The 20,108-nt window shown below is 51.6% G+C and overlaps 2 protein-coding genes across 5 annotated transcripts; both read right to left on the minus strand.

Annotated features, from left to right (window-relative positions):
• Positions 1–393: 393 nt before the first annotated feature.
• Positions 394–6,101, minus strand: LOC122377953 (ubiquitin-conjugating enzyme E2 J2-like). 4 transcript variants are annotated; one of them, XM_043358595.1, is made up of 5 exons: positions 5,915–6,101; positions 3,431–3,557; positions 2,794–3,028; positions 2,209–2,337; positions 394–1,720 (listed from the first exon to the last, which is right to left on the minus strand). In XM_043358595.1, exons 2-5 carry the CDS (start codon positions 3,550–3,552, stop codon positions 1,523–1,525), a joined length of 684 nt encoding a protein of 227 aa, XP_043214530.1. In that variant the 5' UTR covers positions 3,553–3,557; positions 5,915–6,101; the 3' UTR covers positions 394–1,522. The 4 variants fall into 4 exon arrangements, with proteins under 4 accessions (XP_043214530.1, XP_043214533.1, XP_043214531.1 ...); XM_043358598.1 differs by having other exon boundaries at positions 6,051–6,081; XM_043358596.1 differs by having other exon boundaries at positions 6,035–6,074.
• Positions 6,102–6,772: 671 nt separating this feature from the next.
• On the minus strand, positions 6,773–19,771 carry LOC122378009 (pre-mRNA 3' end processing protein WDR33-like). Its single transcript, XM_043358716.1, has 13 exons — positions 19,749–19,771; positions 19,435–19,511; positions 18,054–18,323; positions 17,491–17,760; positions 16,731–16,882; positions 12,589–12,686; positions 11,548–11,674; positions 10,916–11,039; positions 10,525–10,634; positions 9,934–10,178; positions 9,252–9,521; positions 8,750–8,858; positions 6,773–8,393 (listed from the first exon to the last, which is right to left on the minus strand). The coding sequence occupies exons 3-13, from the start codon at positions 18,282–18,284 to the stop codon at positions 6,773–6,775; spliced, it is 3,357 nt and encodes a 1,118-aa protein (XP_043214651.1). The 5' UTR covers positions 18,285–18,323; positions 19,435–19,511; positions 19,749–19,771.
• Between the last annotated feature and the right edge of the window lie 337 nt (positions 19,772–20,108).

A 20,108-nucleotide genomic window follows, 5' to 3' on the forward strand; every position in this document is an offset into this window, starting at 1 on the left:
ACTACCCTGTGTCGACCGCACATTTGTCCCCACGGCCCACGCCCCACGGCCAAATTTGCGTGCGGGAAATGGGTAATTTGGCTGGGACTTGAGGATAAGATTATTTCTGGTAATTGCAGACATCTTTGCCTTGAACCTCCCTTTCCTGGTCCTTTGCCATCATGGTCACACGCGGACTAACTTGCACCAGCACCAGCAAATATACCTAGGTATTGCACTTCGGGCTAAATTAGCAAAGTGATCTCGCTTAGCAGTCAGCACTAAGCATTTACTGCGAAAACCGCAAGATCGCCGTTTTCCCAGTCCATAACCACCTGGCGCAGCGAAGCAAGGCCATCTGTAGTGTAGTCCGACATTCCATGGCTCACGGCTTATTCTCAGCAAATCGCACAATCTGTATCAAAATGTTTATTTTGGCTTCAGTCGCACCACGTCGACCATCGTCAGAGCTGTGAGTCTGCCTCGCGCCGCCGCCCGCTCTCACGGGCAATCGATCGCTACTATATATCTATTCAGCTTCGCATATGGTAAGCGCGGGCACCTTCCAACAGCTGTGGGCCGCCGGCGCCGGCCCACGCGCCCCGTCCCCGGAGCAGCTCTGGGCCGCCCACACGCGCGGCGGGACCTACCGGGGGCGCGGTCACCACTGGGCGGCCTTAGTGCGTTGGTGACGACCGACACCACTGGGACCCAACAACCCCAAATACAATCAATCATACAGCCATTGTGCGCAACGTAACAGGATGCGCTAGATATATATCTGCTTCAACCTATATACCATGTACAGAGGGTGTCCGATGCAGTGTTACGACATACGCCGCTTAGTATCGGCTCTACTGCCGATTTGATACGGTAACTCCTTGGGAAAGTCGACGGATATCACTCACAACGATAATTAAAAGCGCGCTAATTCCTGCACACCTTGTGCATCTAGCTCGCGTTGGACGTGACACAGATATAGACTATTCGAGTGTTTCACAACAAATCATGAAACCTAAAGCTGAGCGGGATCTTGTGAGGCTGCCACGGCGTCAGCTGGTCCTCTCCCAGCTGAAAAAAATACCCCCACCCGTCGACAACTCACATTGCACGCACACACTCACGCCGTTCACAACACTTCGCCGGCGGTCAGCTGACCGGGCTGGCTGCTGCTTGGGCGGGCCGTTCAGACGGGCCTCGGCGCACAGCCCGTTCGCAGAGAATGGGCCCGGTGCGGGCTGGTCTGGTGGCCTCCCGGGGAGCCGAGTGACCATCGTCCGGTCGGACCGCATGCCGTCAGGCCGGACACCACCACCATCCCTCCGTCAGGGCATATCGCCGTCTACCGGCCTGCGGATAACCATCGTGCCTGCCTACCCAGCTCACCCCGACACATCGGGCCAGCGACTAGCCGCCACGGTCGGCGAGCCAGCCTGCCACCTTCGGCCCGCGGCTGACCCCCGTGCCTGCCTCCCTGGCCAGCCCGCCACCTCGGGCCAGCGTCTAACCGCCGCGCCGCCCTCTCCCGCCCGCTCCGGTCCGCCTACAAGTCCTGCGTCACCACGTAGTGTACGACGCCGGCGAAGAGCACGAAGCCGGCCATGACGATCAGGTTGCTGAGCGCGGCGCCGAGCCCCGAGTGGGCGTCGGCGGCCGAGCGGCGCGCCGGAGGGCCGCCGGCCGCCTCCTCCGCAGACTCGGCGGCCGACTCCCGGCGGCGGGCCAGAGTCGCCTGGATCTCCTGTGTGGGGGAGACGGGCGGGCGCGGTCAGCGGATGTGACTGCAGCGGCTTATTGGTCAGCGGCTTAGCGACTTATATAATTCAGGAAACCAGCTCACAACAGGGGAGAGGGAGGTCATAAGACGTGTCAGCGCAGTGAGAGCCCTTACATAGAGAAGAAAATAATAGGTGAGCGTCTGAAAAATAAAGCACCGCATTTCAATTTGTCTGACGGGAAGTCAAGATGAGCAAAGAAAACGAAAACACGATAAAATTTAACGAGGCGAAGGCCAGGTTACTTCAAACAAAGCACAAAAACAACAAAAGAGAAATCAAGGAACAGAACACTTCACCAGTCACACCAGTCTTCACACCAGTCTTCACCACCACACATCCCACTGTTCGAATAAGTCAGCAGTCAGCACTACCACAGCGTTTTGCGTAGCACGTATACCAGCCACACACTGCCCCAGCCTACCCATTTCCCCCGGCCTCCCGGGCCTCTGACCTGGACGTCGTCGGGGAACAGTTCACAGAAGGTGGCGTCGTTGAGGTTGTACTGCAGGCTATGGTGCGCGTAGATGCGCTTCTCGTAGTCAGACGTCTCGATGCTGCCCACGGTAGGCGACACCTCCAGCTGCAAAGACCGGACCGGTGAGTCAGTGGGATTACATGAGAGCACCGCAGTCATTCCGCTGCCTCGATAAAAAACACGAAATCAAGAGCGTATGTTACAAACAAAATGTTTCTTACGCAAAAATAACAAACAATTAACAATAGCTTAATTAACAAAAGTTAAACAATAGTTTGACAAGATCAACCAAGTAAACATTAGATAGCATCATCTCTCAATGTAAACGCAAACTGCAAGGTTATAACAATGTAATGCGGTAAAAGGGCGCATCTATGTATAGCAGGATAACAACTAATGCTAACTAAATATTGACAAGCAGAGTACACCTACCGAGCAGAACCGATGGCTCCGGAAAAGACGATGCCCAGTGCCCACTAACCTCAGAGAAACTGTTATGAGTTATTGAGTGATAACTATAATAATTCAATCACGACCGCAAAAGTTAGTGGAGCGACTGACCATGAAGCTGAGCAGGCCGGTGAGGATGGTGGACACGCTCCAGCTGGGGTTCCAAGTGTCCGGGTGGAAGTCGCTGATGGACAGACACAGACGCGTGTTCGGCTTGAAGCGCCCGTTCGGCGTGATCATGTAGATGCTCGGCGGCCGGAACGGGTACTCGACCGGGAAGCGCAGCATGCCATGGTACAGGCCGCCCGCGTACGGGGTGCCCTCCGGGCCGCGCACGATGTAGTGCCTGGGTGAAACGGGGTGGGGCAGGGGAGGGTTAGTTTAGCCTTTCCTCAGGACCACAAACAAGATAGCGCATGTAGGGTGGCCAAATGCCAATGACTGGCTTGCTGAATGTAAATGATTTTTCGGATGATTTTACAATAATACGATGAGTGCGGCAGGGGAGCTGCACCCACAGGGCAAATGAGCTACCACAAATCGTAAACAAATGCAGGGTTCGAAGTAAAGCTTTTGCATGACGTTTCGTGATGACCGAAAACGGGAAAGACACAAACATTGTGAAAGGCGAAAATGCAATCTTATTCGCTTGTTCTGATAGACAATTAATTACGATGTTAATATATTGGACGGTTCAGCGAAGATACAGCCAAAATATTTTGGGATTACGTCCTGACTGGGCACACACCATTCGAGTATGTTTGATGGAAGTGGCTCGGCTGATATGTAGGGAACCGGGTCTGTCTTCAGGCGCATGTAGTCCCGCCGGAGACGGACCAGCGCAGTGTTATTCTGCAGTTTCTTGCCCATCCCACCTGAAACATGGCATGCACAACAGTAAGTATAGCGCTGAATATATTGTTAGCATCTGAGTCATAAAAGCAAATACTATCATAATCCCTTATCTACTGGATCAATATAAGTATTTCACTATGTACTAACTTGCGCAGTGAGCACAGATACTAACTAGATGCTTACAGTGCATCATATTTCCATGCCTTTGTAGATAAAATCATAAAACATTTCAGTCCAGGCCAGGAAATGAAACTCCCTTGTTGAATAACGCCCGAAGAGCATAAGCAGACACGATCCGTTCCTTTGTTCCTTCGTTCCGGAATGCCGTTACAATCTTCAAGAATTGAGGAACGAACTTGTTGCATTTGAGGAACGGACTTGTTGCATTTTGAAAAATGTAATGCTTTCGTTACACGGACCATACCACCTGATGGTGGGATGGTCGGTGTTCCTCCGTGAAAATCTAGTCCGGTCCTCCGTTTTTCCGGTGGTCGGTTACTCGTCTTTATCCGAGAGGGTTGATCTAATGGAATCACCACTCACCAGATATTGTGCCAGCGCGAGAGAATGGATTATGTTTACAAAGATCTCCTAATCCGAGAATCACCGGTTATGGGTCACACAACTCATTCCAGCTCATCAATCACAGGGGACGTTACTTGTCGTAGCCTTTCGGTCCCGGACTTGTCACCCGCTCCAGGCCGCCAGTCACAGACAGCCAGGGCTCGTAACCTGTTCCTAACCTAAGTCATGGGGGCTGGGGCATGTCTCTCGTCTCAGCCGCCAGTCCCCCATCGCAGCCTGACAGTCACAAGCCTGACAGACAATCCAGCCCACCCTCAACTTGACCCAAACCACCTGCTCCTCGTCCTGTGTCCTGTGGCATTTCCTGTGTCTGTTTCAGTGGATTTAGCTGGTGAACTGCTGTTTCTCTGGCCTTCCTAGCTGGCTGTCTACTGTTATCATACTTTCGGTTGGTGGTCTGCTGTCTCACTGGTTTAAATTGGAGATTTGATTTGTCTCAGAGATATGTTGAATACACATGACTCAAAGTCTGCTTTCTCTGTTCTCATGAAGTATCAACCAATGCAATTAACTAACTTACAATACATTATGTTCATAGAAACTTAGCCAATGAGAAACAGAAGCTGCATTTTAAAGGGACCCTCCCACCTTCAAAAAAGTTTATGAATTGGCATGAAAGTGATGTCGCTCGGTTCAGAAAGAGCGAAAACGAATATCTACCAAATTTCACCCAAAAATATTCACCGGTTTTCAAGATATTAGACTTTTACTTTTGTTTACTTTTTGGGATCTCCGCTGTTCCTAGCGACTTTATTTGGAAGCAATAGTTTGGCAGCTGAAAGTGCGGCACTTGTTGCGCGCAAAGCAGCATATACCACTGCGTGCTACAAAACGTTTTAGTCAAACATTTAAGATCGTTAGATATCTGCACTGACGTCACACATTCAGAGGGGTATTCCTATGCATTAGCCCCTCTGAATCAAAATGCTGCAATTTTGAAATTCATTATTTCCGATTTAAGGCATTTCTCGATGTTGTGAGTGCTGAAACCGGTAATTGTGAGCCAGGGACCCCATTTTGGCTAACTCAACTCAAATCTAATGTTAAGGTGGGAGGGTCCCTTTAATGCAAGATGAAAAATAAGCAGTAAAGTTACTGTTTTCAGAAACAGTGCCCATCCTATGCTTGCTGGGTTGAGGGCCAGGGATATAGCCAGAAATTGGTAGCTCATAGGAGGCTGGATAAATTGCACCTTGTGACTGCCCAATGCATCTTGCTGTTGCTGCCACGTCATGTTCTCAGCCAAACAGAACCAATTACAGGTGGATCAGAATAGAGGGTATATTGCAAGAACCTGCCAGTACCCACTCTCCAGGAGCACCTTCAAATGAACCAGATGGGCCACAGAGCCAGAAATACTCACCTCTATTTGATTTCTGCAATTTTCAATTTAAACAAAAAAAAATTACTGAAATTAAGTAAAAGCACACTTTCCATCTGCATCAAGCAATTAAGACAAATAATAAAATAATATAATGACAAGGGCATAAATACACTTGAAAACACAGATCACTTGGTACTTGGTAGTCACATTTTCTGACAATTTCAACTTGAAACTTGAACTGAAACTCATTCTTACGCAATGCATTTACAATCTAGTCTAGATCTCTACAACCAGCAAAGGAACACATTGGACCTATCCATTAACATGATTAACAGAGTTTATGTAAGCTGTGCTGTCTAATGTTCCCCTGTTTTATCACAAATAAATGCAGTTCCATTCCATTTTATCTAAACTTGAACTGTCCATCCACCATATGATGCAGAAATGCGATGCATTGATTATCCTTACCGCCGAGTCACACTTATAAATGAATTCAGGGGCTGAAAAAGTCTTTTAAATTCTCTTTCTTGACTGATTCCGAATGGTTACGGAAATTATCAGCGATTATTAATCAAATTTTATCCTAACTTTAATTATAACACACAACGCTGCGCACAATCGCGCCACAAAAGCAACAAAACAAAACGGGCAAGGTTTAGGAAAAACAAGTCCAACGTCTTACGTGCATCTACTTCGTGATTACCTACGTCACTGGCTCTTATATGGCCCTTCTTGTGTCGGTAGAACTTGGGTAGGACGTTGGGTATCTTGGCGCCAAAGCATGGCGACTGACGACACATATGTGTAGTTTTAGAGTCCTTATATCATATTTTAGCAACAGTTCAAAAGTTTGGGCTAGATGCGGAGGATAAGCCATCATTCACTCGGAATCAGCAGATCATGCTTTACTACAACCTGAAATTTAGCCCTGGAATGAGTACTATAAATTATCCGCCTAATTTTAGGCAAAAAATGGGTTCACCCTAATTTCGGTGCATAGCATATACCTTACAGTTTTATTTTAGTTGATATTGAGCTGACTGCTATGGAGAGCTGCCTTTCCACAAAATCAATAAAACAGCACATGAGCACTACTAACATGTATTCGACGCCTGTGGAATGAAACAATTTGACAGAAAAGTGTCAGACAAATGTCCAGCAGCCACCCGAATCGTCCCCAAGGTGTGTTGGCATGATGCAAAGTCCGGTTGGGTGACGCCACAGGCTCGTCGCAAACCGCCGCGTCGCGCTAGAAGCTGATGAAGATTCACTGTACAGTAAATGGCCCTCCCGCAGCAAATGACGACTGTGTAGAACCGGTGGCGATCAATAGAAGTCCCCCCGAGGAGGACGGCCACCCCGAGAGCGGCCCCGGTCACCACCGCGCCACCCGCCTCCACCGCCGCGCTCCTCGTCCCGGAAACCGCCGCCGCCGCGTCCCCGGAACCCTGCCCCGCCCCTGCCGCCGCCCCGCCTGCCCTCCTCCTGAGCACCCCCGCCCCGACCACCACCCCGACCCCCGCCCCGCCACGAGTCATCCTGGGGAGGGCCACCGCCTCTCCAGTTATCGTCCTGGGGAGGCACCCCGCCCCGGCCCATCCCGCCTCCGCCGCCGCCGCGCCCGCCGCCCCTGTTGATCCAGCCCTCCTCCTGAGGAGGCCCTCCTGCCCCGCCGCCACTCCAGCCGCCGTCCGGTGGCGGCGGTCCTCCTGCTCCACCCCTCCAGCCGTCGCTGGGAGGGGGGCCGCCGCCCCGCCCGCCCCCGCGGCTCGCCCAGACGCCGTCCTGCGGCGGAGGAGCACCGCCGCCGCCCCTCCACCCGTCGTCCCGCGGAGGGGGAGGCCCGCCGTCCCGCGCCCGCCATCTGTCGTCCGGCGGCGGCTCGGGCCTGCCGTCCCTCCAGGGCTCGTCTCTGGGCGGCCCTCCGCCGCGGCCGCCGCCCCGACCCCGCCAGCTGTCCTCCTGGGGCGGGGGTCCGCCGCCGCGGCCGCCGCGGCCCATCCAGCCGTCCGGCGGACCGGGTCGGCCGTCCGGCGGTCCGGGCCGGCCGTCCTCTCTGTCTCGGGGGCCGTTATCGAAGCCAGGTCGGCCGCCGTCGAAGCCAGGTCTGCCACCATCAAAGCTAGGCCGGCCACCGCTATCGAAACCCGGTCTGTCGACGCCGCCGCCTCCGAAACCTGGCCTGTCGTTACCGCCTCCGAAACCTGGCCTGTCGTTACCGCCTCCGAAACCTGGCCTGTCGTTACCGCCTCCAAAGCCTGGCCTGTCGTTACCGCCTCCGAAGCCTGGCCTGTCGCCTCCGAAACCTGGCCTGTCGCCTCCGAAACCTGGCCTGTCGCCTCCGAAACCTGGCCTATCGCCTCCGAAACCTGGCCTATCGCCTCCGAAACCTGGCCTTTCACCTCCAAAGCCTGGTCTATCGCCACCAACACCACCTCCGAAGCCTGGTCTATCGCCGCCAACACCACCTCCAAAGTCTGGTCTATCACCTCCAAAGCCTGGCCTATCGCCTCCAAAGCCTGGTCTATCGCCTCCAACCCCGCCTCCAAGGCCTGGCCTATCATTGCCGCCTCCGAAGCCTGGCCGGTCCCCACCATCCCCTCCAAACCCTGGACGGTCCCCGCCGCCCCTTCCGAACCCTGGCCGATCTGCACCGCCGCGGAAACCACCCCTGAAACCGCCACGGTCCCCACGGAAGGGCGGCCGACCCCGGCCCGGCGGCCCGCCGTCGTGTATGCCGTTCGGCGGGTCCATCTGCATGCTGTTGTCGTCTCGGCCCCAGTCCCTGTCGCCGTGGCCACCCCGCCCCGGCGGCCCGGGGCCGAATCGGCCGCGCCCGCCGCGCATGTCGCGGTCCGGATCGCCGCCGACCGGCCGCATGTCGGCGTCCCGCGCCGCCTGGTCCTGGTCGGGCCGACGGTCATCGGCGTCCCTCGGACGGCCGTCCCTGCCGAAAACAGGAACGGGTCAGCGCTGGTGTGAGTACAGAGCTGCAGCATAGACATGAGGTGACATAAGGCATAAGGCAAAGGTATCAGCGAGATGGGCGACGCAGCCGGTCAATGTCAGGATCAGCAAACGGAGCAATCAGGTAAAAATCATATGAAAAGAGAACGCGACAATAGTCGAGGCTTACAGACATGGTTACTATCAACACAATGAACAGGTTCAGCTAGCGTAAAGCAAACGAGGGTACAGCAGAATATCGCAACCGCTCAAGGTAAGCTGACCTCCGCTATCCCTTGCGGCCCCCTCGGCAGAGGGGCGCCGCCGCCCACTGCCCTAATTCGAACACCGACTGACCTGTCCTTGATGTCCTCCCGGTCGCGGTCACCGGGCGGTCGGAACGCACCTCTACCTCCGCGGCCCCGCCAGCCGCCGCGGCCACCGCGCCACCCGCCGGGTCCTGGTCCTGGCCACACGCAGATGACAGAAGTTCATAATACGGGGTAGGGATGGAATTGATGCCGGGTGGCGATTGGAGAGCTATGAGTAAGGGACGATGGTTGACTAGGCCTGTGCGATGTCATCAGTTGAAATCTGGATTCAAAAAGCTTGGCTGCGCCGACAAATCTTTCGGTATACGATAAATATCACGTAGTTTAGTGGTGTACATTGCACAATATTAAAATCTGCCGGAACTCGGTAACGAGATTACACTAAAAGGGCTCATAAGAGATAATATAAAGAATCGTGAATTATCCAGAAAAAAAAACATCAGATGCACCGTTTCTCTAGTGCCCACAATGCAGCACCGCACCATCGTACTTGGCCGCCCGGCCTGCCTGCCCGCCCTGAGACCAACCTTTGTCGTCGCCGACGGTGGAGGGGTCCTCCTGATGCAGCCAGCGCTCGTTCCAGTGACTGGCGAATTTCCACGGCGGCCGGCGCTGCGCGAACCGCCGGTCACCGTCCGGCCCGGGCGGTCCGCCGGCGCCGGGCGCCCCCTCGCCCGGCGCCGGACCCTTTCCGGCGCCCTCCTGGCCGGCGGGCGGCTCCACGCGGTCCTCGGGACCCATGCCGGGGATGAGAGGAGCCTCCGAGCCGCCAGCGGACGAGTCGGCGCCCTCCTCAGCTGTCGGATAGAACGGGGTTCGTTCGCAAACTGACAGATGCTGGTAGGGCGCAGCGGCAGGGCACACGAACAACCATCCCGTAGAGAATACCGCACAGTCCATCGTCACCCATCGGTAGGTACGTTATTTGTCGCTCTATTCCCCACATTCACACGATGTCAACCAGCTCTATTCCAGCTCTAACCAGATCTATTCACAGCCACGGTTATGCGATTGAGTAAGAGTGAGCATGCGTATGCGAGTGTGAGAGAGAGGGAGAGAGAGAGAGAGAGAGAGAGAGAGAGAGAGAGAGAGAGAGAGAGAGAGAGAGAGAGAGAGAGAGAGAGAGAGAGAGAGAGAGAGAGAGAGGCAGAGCCAGCCAGCCAGACAGACAGACGAAGCTAGGAGAATGGAGAGACTAGTCAGCCCCACCTGTCTGCGCAGTATCCTCGGAAGTGGAGGCGCGCCGGCCGCCCGGCAGTGGGCCCGTGTCCGCGCCGTCGGCGATGTTCAGGTTATACTTGTCCTGCATGGTGTCACCGGGCCTGTTGCGCGTCCAGAACTTGGTGGTGTGGTCATTGGAGCCCGAGGCGAGCACGTGACCCAGTGGGTGCCAGGACATGGACCAGATGAGCGAGTCATGCGCCTGTTCGATACAGCCCACCTCCTTGTCGCAGCTACAAAGGAGAGGCGAACAAGAGCCAAGAGGGGAAGTCATGCCTCTGTCAGGGTATGAGTGTCGAACAACCATCGCCACTGGTGATTAGAGTGATCGGTGTAACTAGATTCGGTGGCACGTTCGATTTTAACAAACGAAACGAAGTGCGCATTTTTGTGACGAAAGATAAGATATAGCAAATAAAAAAGGTCATTTCATTCGAAGGCAAATAGAAACTTCAACAGAAAGCACCTTAACTTATCCTATACATAAACATTAAACAAACACATACAGTACACCGACAATAACCGGAGCATGAGTGACCCCGACAATGGCTCCGCTGCGCCCGGCCGCACGTGACTGACCCGACGTTCCAGAACATGAGCGAGCCGTCCGATCCGCCGCTGGAGAAGAGCGTCTCGTGGATCGGGTGCCACGACAGACTGGCCGCCTCACGCTTGTGGCCACGGAACACCTGTCAACAAACGGGGTGAACCGTGAGGTATGGGCATTGGGCGATGAAAATAAAACAGCTGCTAACTCGGTGGGCAGCAGACATAGCGTGACGTCTGACGAATGGACTGTATCCGAGGGCTTCGCAGGGTAACGGTTAAGGCTACGAAGTATAGCAGAAACTCCGTGAACTCCATCCCATAGCGCCGTGAGTTGTGTTAGCTCATAACTTTGTGAGCTTCGTGAGCGACAGACACTGGCAGACGGTGAGACCGCAGCTGATGCCCCGTGGCTCAGACCCACCTGAACCTCCTCGGACAGATTACGGATGTCGAACAGCTTGATGAGGTGGTCTCTGGAGCCGGTGAGCAGCCAGTTACCGTTCCTGTTGAACTTGAGGTCCATCACCGTCGACTTGTGAGCGTGTCTGACGAAAAAAAAAAACGGACACACAAAGCAATTAGGTGCTGGATTGACGGTCAAACGACGGGTAGAAAACGATGGGAGATGTCAGAGGGCACTAGCATCGCTGCAGTATGAACCGAACCCTGTCCTCAACCGGTCGATGAGTACTTTCCTTCTTAAGGGGACAGCGGACAAGTCAGACAATATCGTACGCATGTACATTGTACGTTGTACGTTCAACTCGTTACCAATAAATGCTGATTGACTTCAAGCGTCTACGTCACTTCATAGAAGTGCCGTGTCAAGGTCCATCTAGACACGTGTCCTACGCGAAGTGGCTGAAACCGAAGTGTCTACCCCTCGCACGGTAACCAGGCTCTACCCCGAGCCGGTACTCACAGCGTAGGCGACGTTCAGACGCTTTGTACTGTGTACCTATTCAATTAAGGGAATTCAACCCCGGGCCGGTGCTCACAGTGTATTCTACCCTGGGCCAGTACTCTGTGTATTCTTCCGGGGCCGGTACTCACAGTGTTGCCAGGCTCTGGCCGCTCTTGGGGTCCCACAGCCGCACCGGCTGCTGGTTGTCCTTGCTGCCCGACACCACCAGACCTTTGTACGGGTGCCAGTCGCAGCACTTGACGTCCGCGCCGTGACCTGGGGGTCAGAGGTCGCCGGTCAGGTCACGGAGCGCCACAGGGTCGTCAGTGACAGCAGACGGAACACGAAGGTGGACAACGAAGTAAGTGTACGTATGTACAACGGACGAAACAGGAAGTGGCGGCGACAAGAGCGTCCCTAAATTAGATATAGCTGTATCCAATATCCACATTTATCAGTGAAGGCTGCAGCCACCGAAGATAAAATGTAGGTTATGGGCGCGGTAATGGCTTATGAAAGTCTAACATACGAGTCGGCATTTTTGCGTGATTGAATGACATTTAAGTTTATCAGAAAGAAGAGCACCCGCTAAGCTCAACGGAGCAATGCGAGGCAATAACAATCGCGATGACCAGTGTTCAGTCGCAAAAAAACTAAACCACACACAATAGCTATAAATGATCGCCCGTGCAAATGCACTGCATACTGCACGGGCGAGCGTCCTCACCACCCGGACGGTGGCGGAAACGCGAACCTTTAGTTACCAGCGCCACCGCCGGAGAGTGCTGCCATTTCAACTGGACCATGTCATCGGGAGATAATGACGGTCGATAATGCATACTTATGCAATATGCAAGCAGACATTGTCGCCCCAACTACGATCCGAGTCGTCAACGTCCTTACTTCGTCACTCCACTTTGACCGTCGACATGAAACAACTACGGAAAAGGACGGGAAAGATGTTCTGGCACAACTTGTCCTGTCATTTTTTCGTGATTTGTAAGCATTGCACTTCTCGAGCCAGTGAGCAGCTCTCCAGCGCACTACATCCCCCTAACCCCGCCGGCTGTCCGGCTGACCCTGTGACCCGTTACGTGACCTCACCTCTGAGCACCGACTGACCCCGTGACCCGTTTCGCGACCTCACCTCTGAGCACCGACTGACCCCGTGACCCGTTTCGTGAGCTCACCTCTGAGCACCTTCTCCTCGTAGCAGCGGATGAAGTCCCAGATGCGCACGGTACCATCGTCAGAGCAGGTGCATAACTTGGTGTCGGACGGACTGAAACTGGAGATAAAAGCGCGCCGTTCATTGACCGTACATCACACACAGATATCCAACTGTCCGCGACCCAATCGGCGCCCAGCGAATTCAACATTTTGAGCCTGACTTTGAATGGTGAAATGGTCAACAGCTCATACTAAGGGATGGGGGACATAACCGTGCCATGCCAAAGCATAATTTTGAATGGTGAGCCAGCCTCAACACAATTTCGAGGTTGATTCTGGTTTCTGGAAAGTCATGAGGTAATCGAATAGCGCGTCATCGCTCGTCATTAGTATCTACATCAGGGCGAGAGGCATGCATTAAAACCACAAACTTTTTGTGGTGCAGTATGTTCGTTTGCCCCCCCTCCCCCCCTCCCACACGTGCTTCAACCCTCGCCAGACATACAGACATACCAGTTACCTTCATAAGCCCTGGCTGAGGGACAAGGAATCCCTTCGTCATTTGGTCCCTTATTGAGCTAGAGCCTCGCGTAAGAAACGAGCGTGTGTGCCGTTACGAGACGCAGCGCTCGGTACCCAATTTTAAGCATAGGCGGCGGAACGGGGAGGGCACCGTGCCCCCCCCTTGATTTTGACATTTTACCATTAGCCCTATGGGCGCTGCATGGAAAGAAAAGGACCAAAAGTGGGCAGTGCCCCCTCCCCCCTTAATTGAAGGTGTTCCGCCGCTACTGATTTTAAAGTCATAGCTACTCCGGTGACCTCTGAGGTCATGTCAACTGTCCCAGAGTACGGGGTGGTTTTTGTTGATAACTTCGCCAAAAATAGTCGCAGAACTACGATTTAAATATCATTGTGTTTGTCATGCTCAGGCACGTCGAATATGCCTTTTGTTTGGGTGAAGTCAACTTAGTGTCGATCTTAGGCCAAGACCAGGTCAAGGTCCCTCAGGTTACAAAGCTGGTTGAGTGGGGTCATGCTGCATATCATTCGATTTGGCAGTTTGTTTTTATTTTTTACTTTATCGGTAGTTCTCCCGACTCACTACCTCAGTTTGAATAACGATGAACGTACTGACGTGCATGACGTCACATAAGGTCAACAAAGCCAAATTGTTGCATCGGGCCTTGCGATAAGTATAGGAAATCACGGTCTCATGTGCTTGAAATAGTCGGATCATTTTAGCAGCCCAAATGACAATGAACATATGTATTTCCCCATTGATTTAAATGATGAGCTCACATGACCGACCTGACCTCAGGTGACCTTTACGAAGAATACTAAATAAGAAAATTGCGCTTCCTTGGAAGGATATGAAATATACATCTCGCCGCGAAAAATTCCCAGGCACAAAGGGCCTTGCGAAATAGCCGTTGATTCCGTTGATTCAGGGCAGATCTTTCAGTAACAGCATCATTTAGAGGTTAGGTCAGATCACTAACCTAAGACGTCATCACTGAACCCCTGCAATCTGCAAGGTCCAAAAACGTCGGAAAAGCGAAACGCTTTCTGTAGGTACCAGGGAGTCTGTCACAGGGTAATGAAACTTTCAGAATGCAGCGATCTCCCGTGTCCTCACAATGCATGCATCTTAGCTTTGTTTTGTTCATTAGAGCCGCCGTAAGTCAGGTCAGTCGCGTGATCTCTCCATTATAACCAATGGTGAAATATGAGGTGGTTATATAGCACCGGAAGTGATTTGGATTCTGATTTTTCTTCAACCATAACATACCTCACGCATGAAATAATAATATATAACATTCTTACGAGATAAAAATTCGGAAGGGGGCTAAAATTGGCCGCCAATTTTGGTTCAGGAGGGCGCCAATTTCGGGTCAGGAGGGCGCCAATTTCGCATCTTCACCCATAAAGAGATATAAAATTGTAAGCCTAAGCGGCAGTGCCGCAGGGTGTACCGCAATGGCTTGCCGTCGAGGGCGTCTAGAGTGTTGGACACTGGAAAGGCGCCTTTGGCGCCCGGCCATTTCACGATCATTTCGGAAATGATCGTGAAAGGAGCCATCCAGGGCGCCTTCGGAGCCCTGGATGGCGACTTCACAGAGGGCGCCTGCTAGATTTGGGAGGGGCTTAAGCCCAGTGTGCCCCCACCCCCCTTGTCTGCGCCCCTGCTTACGAGGCCCCATGGTTTTTCTTCATTTTAAGCCTTGAATGACAACATATATGATGGTTGATGTCACTAAAGTGAGGTCCTTTGAGAGCATCCGAGTTTTGCGTCAAAGTCTCCCGATGAGATTGAGTTATTGGGTAGATAGAACCAATTGAGGTCAAAATGAACTACCGAATTGAATAATACGCAGCATGACCCCCCTCGATCAACTTACATCAACTTCCTGGCATGACCGGCTTTGACTTGAGGCACTGACTACACCTTTCGTAACAGTTGATATCGCAGTTGATGGCCATGGCAAACGTTATGGTTTCATAAGCATTGCTTTGCATACATTTTCGGCAGGATGTTTTTGCCTAAACCGGTCTCCAGCCCAAGTCCCGACCTCCGAAGTCAGCACCACACCGTTTATACGGTGTGGTGAAAGTAGCATGGTGAAGTAGCAGGTCAATCATTAGGCACCCAGATGATATTACAGCCCTAAAAGCATGACTAACGCAGGAAATTTTTCAGCAAAATTTCCCAAGCTATCGCAGGTTTTGAGCGATATGGCCGCTTTTGAACTTCAGGAATGTCTTTATAATTTGTAAGTTACAAATTTTAGTGCGCCCGATGACATGGCACCGGTGGACTAGCATGACTAGCGCTAGACCAGTGCCCAAAAAACGGAAAAAAATGTAGTCACAGAAAGGCGGTACCCAGCGCGTTGGGAAGGTTTCACCGGAGTTTCTTCAAAGTTTCACCGGATTCTATAAACGTAATCGAATTTCACTTCAGTATGCGTTTCAGTGTCATGCAGATGCAAAGCAAACCTCTAAGAAGAAAATGCATTTCTTTTTTGCGAGTAAAACTAAGAATTAACAACGATTTTGGACGGTGAGGGTGGATATGCCCCCTGAATCCCTAGTGTGCCATCAATAATCATCGTAACTAATTTTATATGAACTATAGTGTCAGGTTGAAATTCCTAATTACCCAGCATCAGAGGGAATCAATTACCCAACTTCTTGCAAATAGCTAAGCGTCGATTTCCTGTAGGATACCCTTGTTCTCAGTCCCAAAGGTGTTCGCTAAACCAATTGATGACGAGAAGTGCAGTGAGTTGTTCCGAGAATTCGTCTGAGCCAAGCCGCCGTGAGAAAAAGGCGAAATTTTATCTCAAAGTTTATTGACAAATTACTCAATCACCAGGTACAAAACAAGTAGTACGTTAACTTTATTGCGAACAATGTTGACTAGGTATATATCACAGCCTGATAGCACACGGGGAACAACGGCCTGTGTATATTTGTGGCCTTCACACAGCAAAACAGGAGCAAAACCTGGCGATCAACGATCCAGTCTTCGGGACCAACTTCCAGCCGGGATTGGTCCTGCCGAAAAGACCTAGCTCAACTCTTGCACTTCTTGACTTGTGTTATTAATGATTAAATGAGATCTTACATAGGAAGAAGTTGATGAAATTTTGTCAACACTGAAATGCTATCACTTACTCAGTCATAAATTTTGGCATAAGTAGATGATGTATTATGTGCTTTGTAAGTAATCGAGAAAACATTGAAGTAACAATGCACTATGCAATGAAAGGAGAAGGTAAAAAAGTGGAATTGGTAGCGAGACCAAAACGGCAGATGGTGCCGTTTCTGAACGCCTATCAAGATAAGGTTCAGAATTTATTAATGACGAGAATTCAGTCCGCTATGCGGGACATCTATCCACTTGTTCTTGTTCTTATGTCCCTAACTTGGCAGTGAGGTACCCGATCCCGTCCCATCCCCAACCGGTCCGTATATTTAGCACGGTAATCGACAACGCTCAGTGGCACCGCCCGCCCCTCCCAACGTATATTGACCGTCACCCCGTGTGTCAATGGGCACAGGTACGCCGGGGCCGACACCGGCACAGCCACAGCCGAGGGCACGGTCACAGCTGACGGACGCGCGCGCCGCCACCGCCCCGGACAGATATAGCTACCTGATTCCGCGGAGCGGGTCCTTGTGCGCCTGGAACATTTTCACGTTGTTCATGTTCATCTGCCAGTACTTGATGTAGCCGCCGTGGTCGCCGGTTACCATCCACTGGTCGTTTCTCGACCAGATCATGGTCCGCACCGGACTGTCGTGCGCCTGGCGGAACGACAGACAATTCATACACGGGAAATACGACGGACATCGGCGACGACGGGTAAATATGGGCAAAATTAAGGTTGCTACATAGCTTTTTATTGAAGAATAAGAACCATTTCGGCCTACAATATCATTACAGGACTCAGGAACAACATGATAGGGAATATTTTGGTATGCGGCAGCCATCAGTAGGGAGACACCATGTTTCAGCCGTTCCGGGAAAGAACCCACAGGCACAAACTGTCGAGTCGCGCTAACGGTGGTATCGAAAAAATGCTTGGTCTGAAAGAGCTTCTCAATTTGATCTATGTGATATTACACCGCCCAGGCCAGAGCAAAAGCATACTGGACGGAGGACGGGAAAAGGAAAATGTAAGACTTAGCGGGATATTGTCAGACAACAGGTGGGCAGCAAAGAAACAATGCCAGGATTACGGTTAGATAATACGGGTATCCCGACAGCGAACCCGAATTCGTCCGAGTTCCCCACCACATCTTCTTCTTCCGCCTGCACTCTTCAGCCTGCCCTTGCGCTACGCAGCTACCACACACAGACAAGAATTAACACAAAACCAGCATCGGGTCTCGTCCGTCCGACCGTCTCTAACCTGCAGGATGGTCTCAAAGTTGAACGTCAGTCCGTTCCAGAGTGTGAACTCTCCCGAGGAGGCGCCCGTGATGAGCCGGCGCCCCTCGGGCGTCCAGGCCAGGCAGAAGATCGGACAGCGCATCTTGTTGGTGGCCGTGCGCACGAAGCGCGTGGTGACGGCGTTGATGGGGTTGTCGGGCGAGCCGGCCGGCGGCAGCAGCTCCGGGTAGAAGAGCACGTCCGGCTGCAGCGCCGGCCGGTCGATGGCGCTCCGCTGCCAGATGCGGTCCTGCCGATAGATGGGGGAGGGTCAATGTAAAACTCTCAGAGCATCGCATGACGCGGTCCTGCCGATGGGTCAGTGTAAGAAGCTGAGCCCCGAAATATGTGTAAGGTCCCGCAGGCTGTTGCATTACAAAAAAGGTACGCATAAAATCTTCCTAAACGAGATATACCATCAAAAGAACAAGCATAACCCCTAAAATAAAACCAAGCCCGAAAGCCCGCACACCACAGGCCGTCAGTGTCTATGCTGACCCTGACCCCTTCACCTCGCCCGCTGCTCGAGCACATTCAACTCACCTCCAAATACTTCATCACCGAGCAGTTGTAGTCGACCGTTTTGCGCATGGAACTCTTACGAAGCCGCTTTCCATCGTACTCCTCTTGGTTCATGGTGGGTTTGCCATTGTAGACGACCGGCGTGTAGCCGCGGAAGTGTGGCGGGTTCGGGTTGCCCGAGCCGCCGCCGCCGCCCGCGTGGTACTGGAACGTCGGCGCCGACGACGGCGGCGGCATGCTGGTCTGGATCATAGCTGGGCCGGCTGGAGCAGCGGCGGCGATCCTCACGTCCTGGTGGGGGAATCAGAGCGGCAGCATGAGGCAGCTGACTCGAAAGAAAACTCAATGGGCAAATGCGAGTACAACCTTTGATAATACTCTATTAAAGAAGCAAGACTGTTGTAAGGCCAGATCGTTTATATGGCCTTGGGCTGGATTAACAAAGGCAGGCATAGCAGAGCTTATTACGCACACAGCTTGTTCTCTGATGGGAAAATTAGTGTTTGTCAGGATAATTTTGTTTTAATTTGTTGCAGTCAACTTATGGATACGGTTCATTTTCCTCACTGAATTCAAAAACTCTCATTTGACTGCTCTCATTTAACTCTTGCCGGGCCAGGGGGGGGGGGTATGCAACCCCCTAAGGTTTTACAATAGTTTTACACAAAATATTTATAAGCTTCACCCGACCACACGCTAGGACAGCCAGGTACAGTTAGGTTATGTTCAGTAGGGTTAGATAAGGACAAGGTTTTGTTATATCTGCTAGTGCCTAGTTGTGTACATGATTTTAAAGGAGTAACTGATCTTATGAACAATTTTCTAGGTTGATAGGTATATGGTTTGTGACAATATTGTGTGGTTTTTATTCAATTGTTAGCTTTGAGTGCAAAAGAGAGATTTTGCCATTCAAACTGCTGCATAGCATTGTTCTTAGTAGGTATCTTAGTTCTTAAGTATTTAGCATTGTTAGCTGATGCATAAGGGGTGTTCATGGGCACCGCAAACTGCTCACTGCTGGGTGTGGTGTGTGCAGCAGGCATGGGGGTAGGGGATGGCTAGACGGTTCTGACATCATAGCTGCATGCAGTGGACAGTCCGCTGTGGCCGGCCCCAACCGGCCACAGTGGTCGCTGTGTGCGGTGACGAAAGGCTGATGTAGGGACGCAGTGGGCGGAGCTTGGATACTGTGTACGGTTCGACCGCACACGGCCCGTGAACAGCCCTATGGTTAATCATATCATGCTTTCAATTCGAAAAGTTTAAAAATAATAAAAATAGTTGAACACTTTGAAAGTAAACAGCTAGACAGGTAGCTATAAGTTATCTACACCATGCAAGAGCGCAATGCGTTGACAGCATGAGCAGGGTCCCATTGATTAAACTTTAACAATTAACTTACCTTAAATTTGAATCTCAATAACAGTTAAGCTTCATTTGACTTTTTGGTGGAAACCGATTCAAAGTTGCTGGACTCATCTACATTTCAAAACTGAAAAATATCCAAATTAAATTCGCCAAGAAACATACGTCGCGTGAGAGCACAAATGGCGCGATCCGTTTAGAGTGTTTCGACTCGTAGCATACAAAGAACGCGTATCTGAATCAAAGAATCCTTCCAAAAATTTTGTTTTTATGCCTCTGTATCAAATTACAACGCGACTCAATCAAAACTCAGCCCAAATAATAATGCAAAAAATCACCAAACCACCGAACCACTGATGCGCCACTTATTGTCGACATTCCACGCTACGCGCCGAGCTTTATGTGAAAGTTTTCGAGGAGCAAAGATAAATGACGTCATACAAATATTTTCCTACACAAAAAAACCTCAGCCCTCTTTTACTTTCTTCTACTATGCTCTCTACCATCTCTCTACGCTTGAAACTAGACACCTCGCTTTTAAATAATGGCTAATTTAGTTGCCTCGTAATCATTTCAAACGATAACTAATAATTGACGACCGAGAAATGACCAAAAAGTGACCTATATTCACAGCAAACCGCTTTGACAGACCTTCCACTCGAATGTTTCCAGTTCAGATAAAACAAATAATTTAAGTGAAGAGATAAAAGT

The sequence above is a fragment of the Amphibalanus amphitrite genome, unplaced genomic scaffold (genome assembly GCF_019059575.1).
Source record: "Amphibalanus amphitrite isolate SeventyFive unplaced genomic scaffold, NRLGWU_Aamphi_draft 000053F_arrow, whole genome shotgun sequence".
In the NCBI taxonomy this organism is placed as follows: domain Eukaryota; kingdom Metazoa; phylum Arthropoda; class Thecostraca; order Balanomorpha; family Balanidae; genus Amphibalanus; species Amphibalanus amphitrite.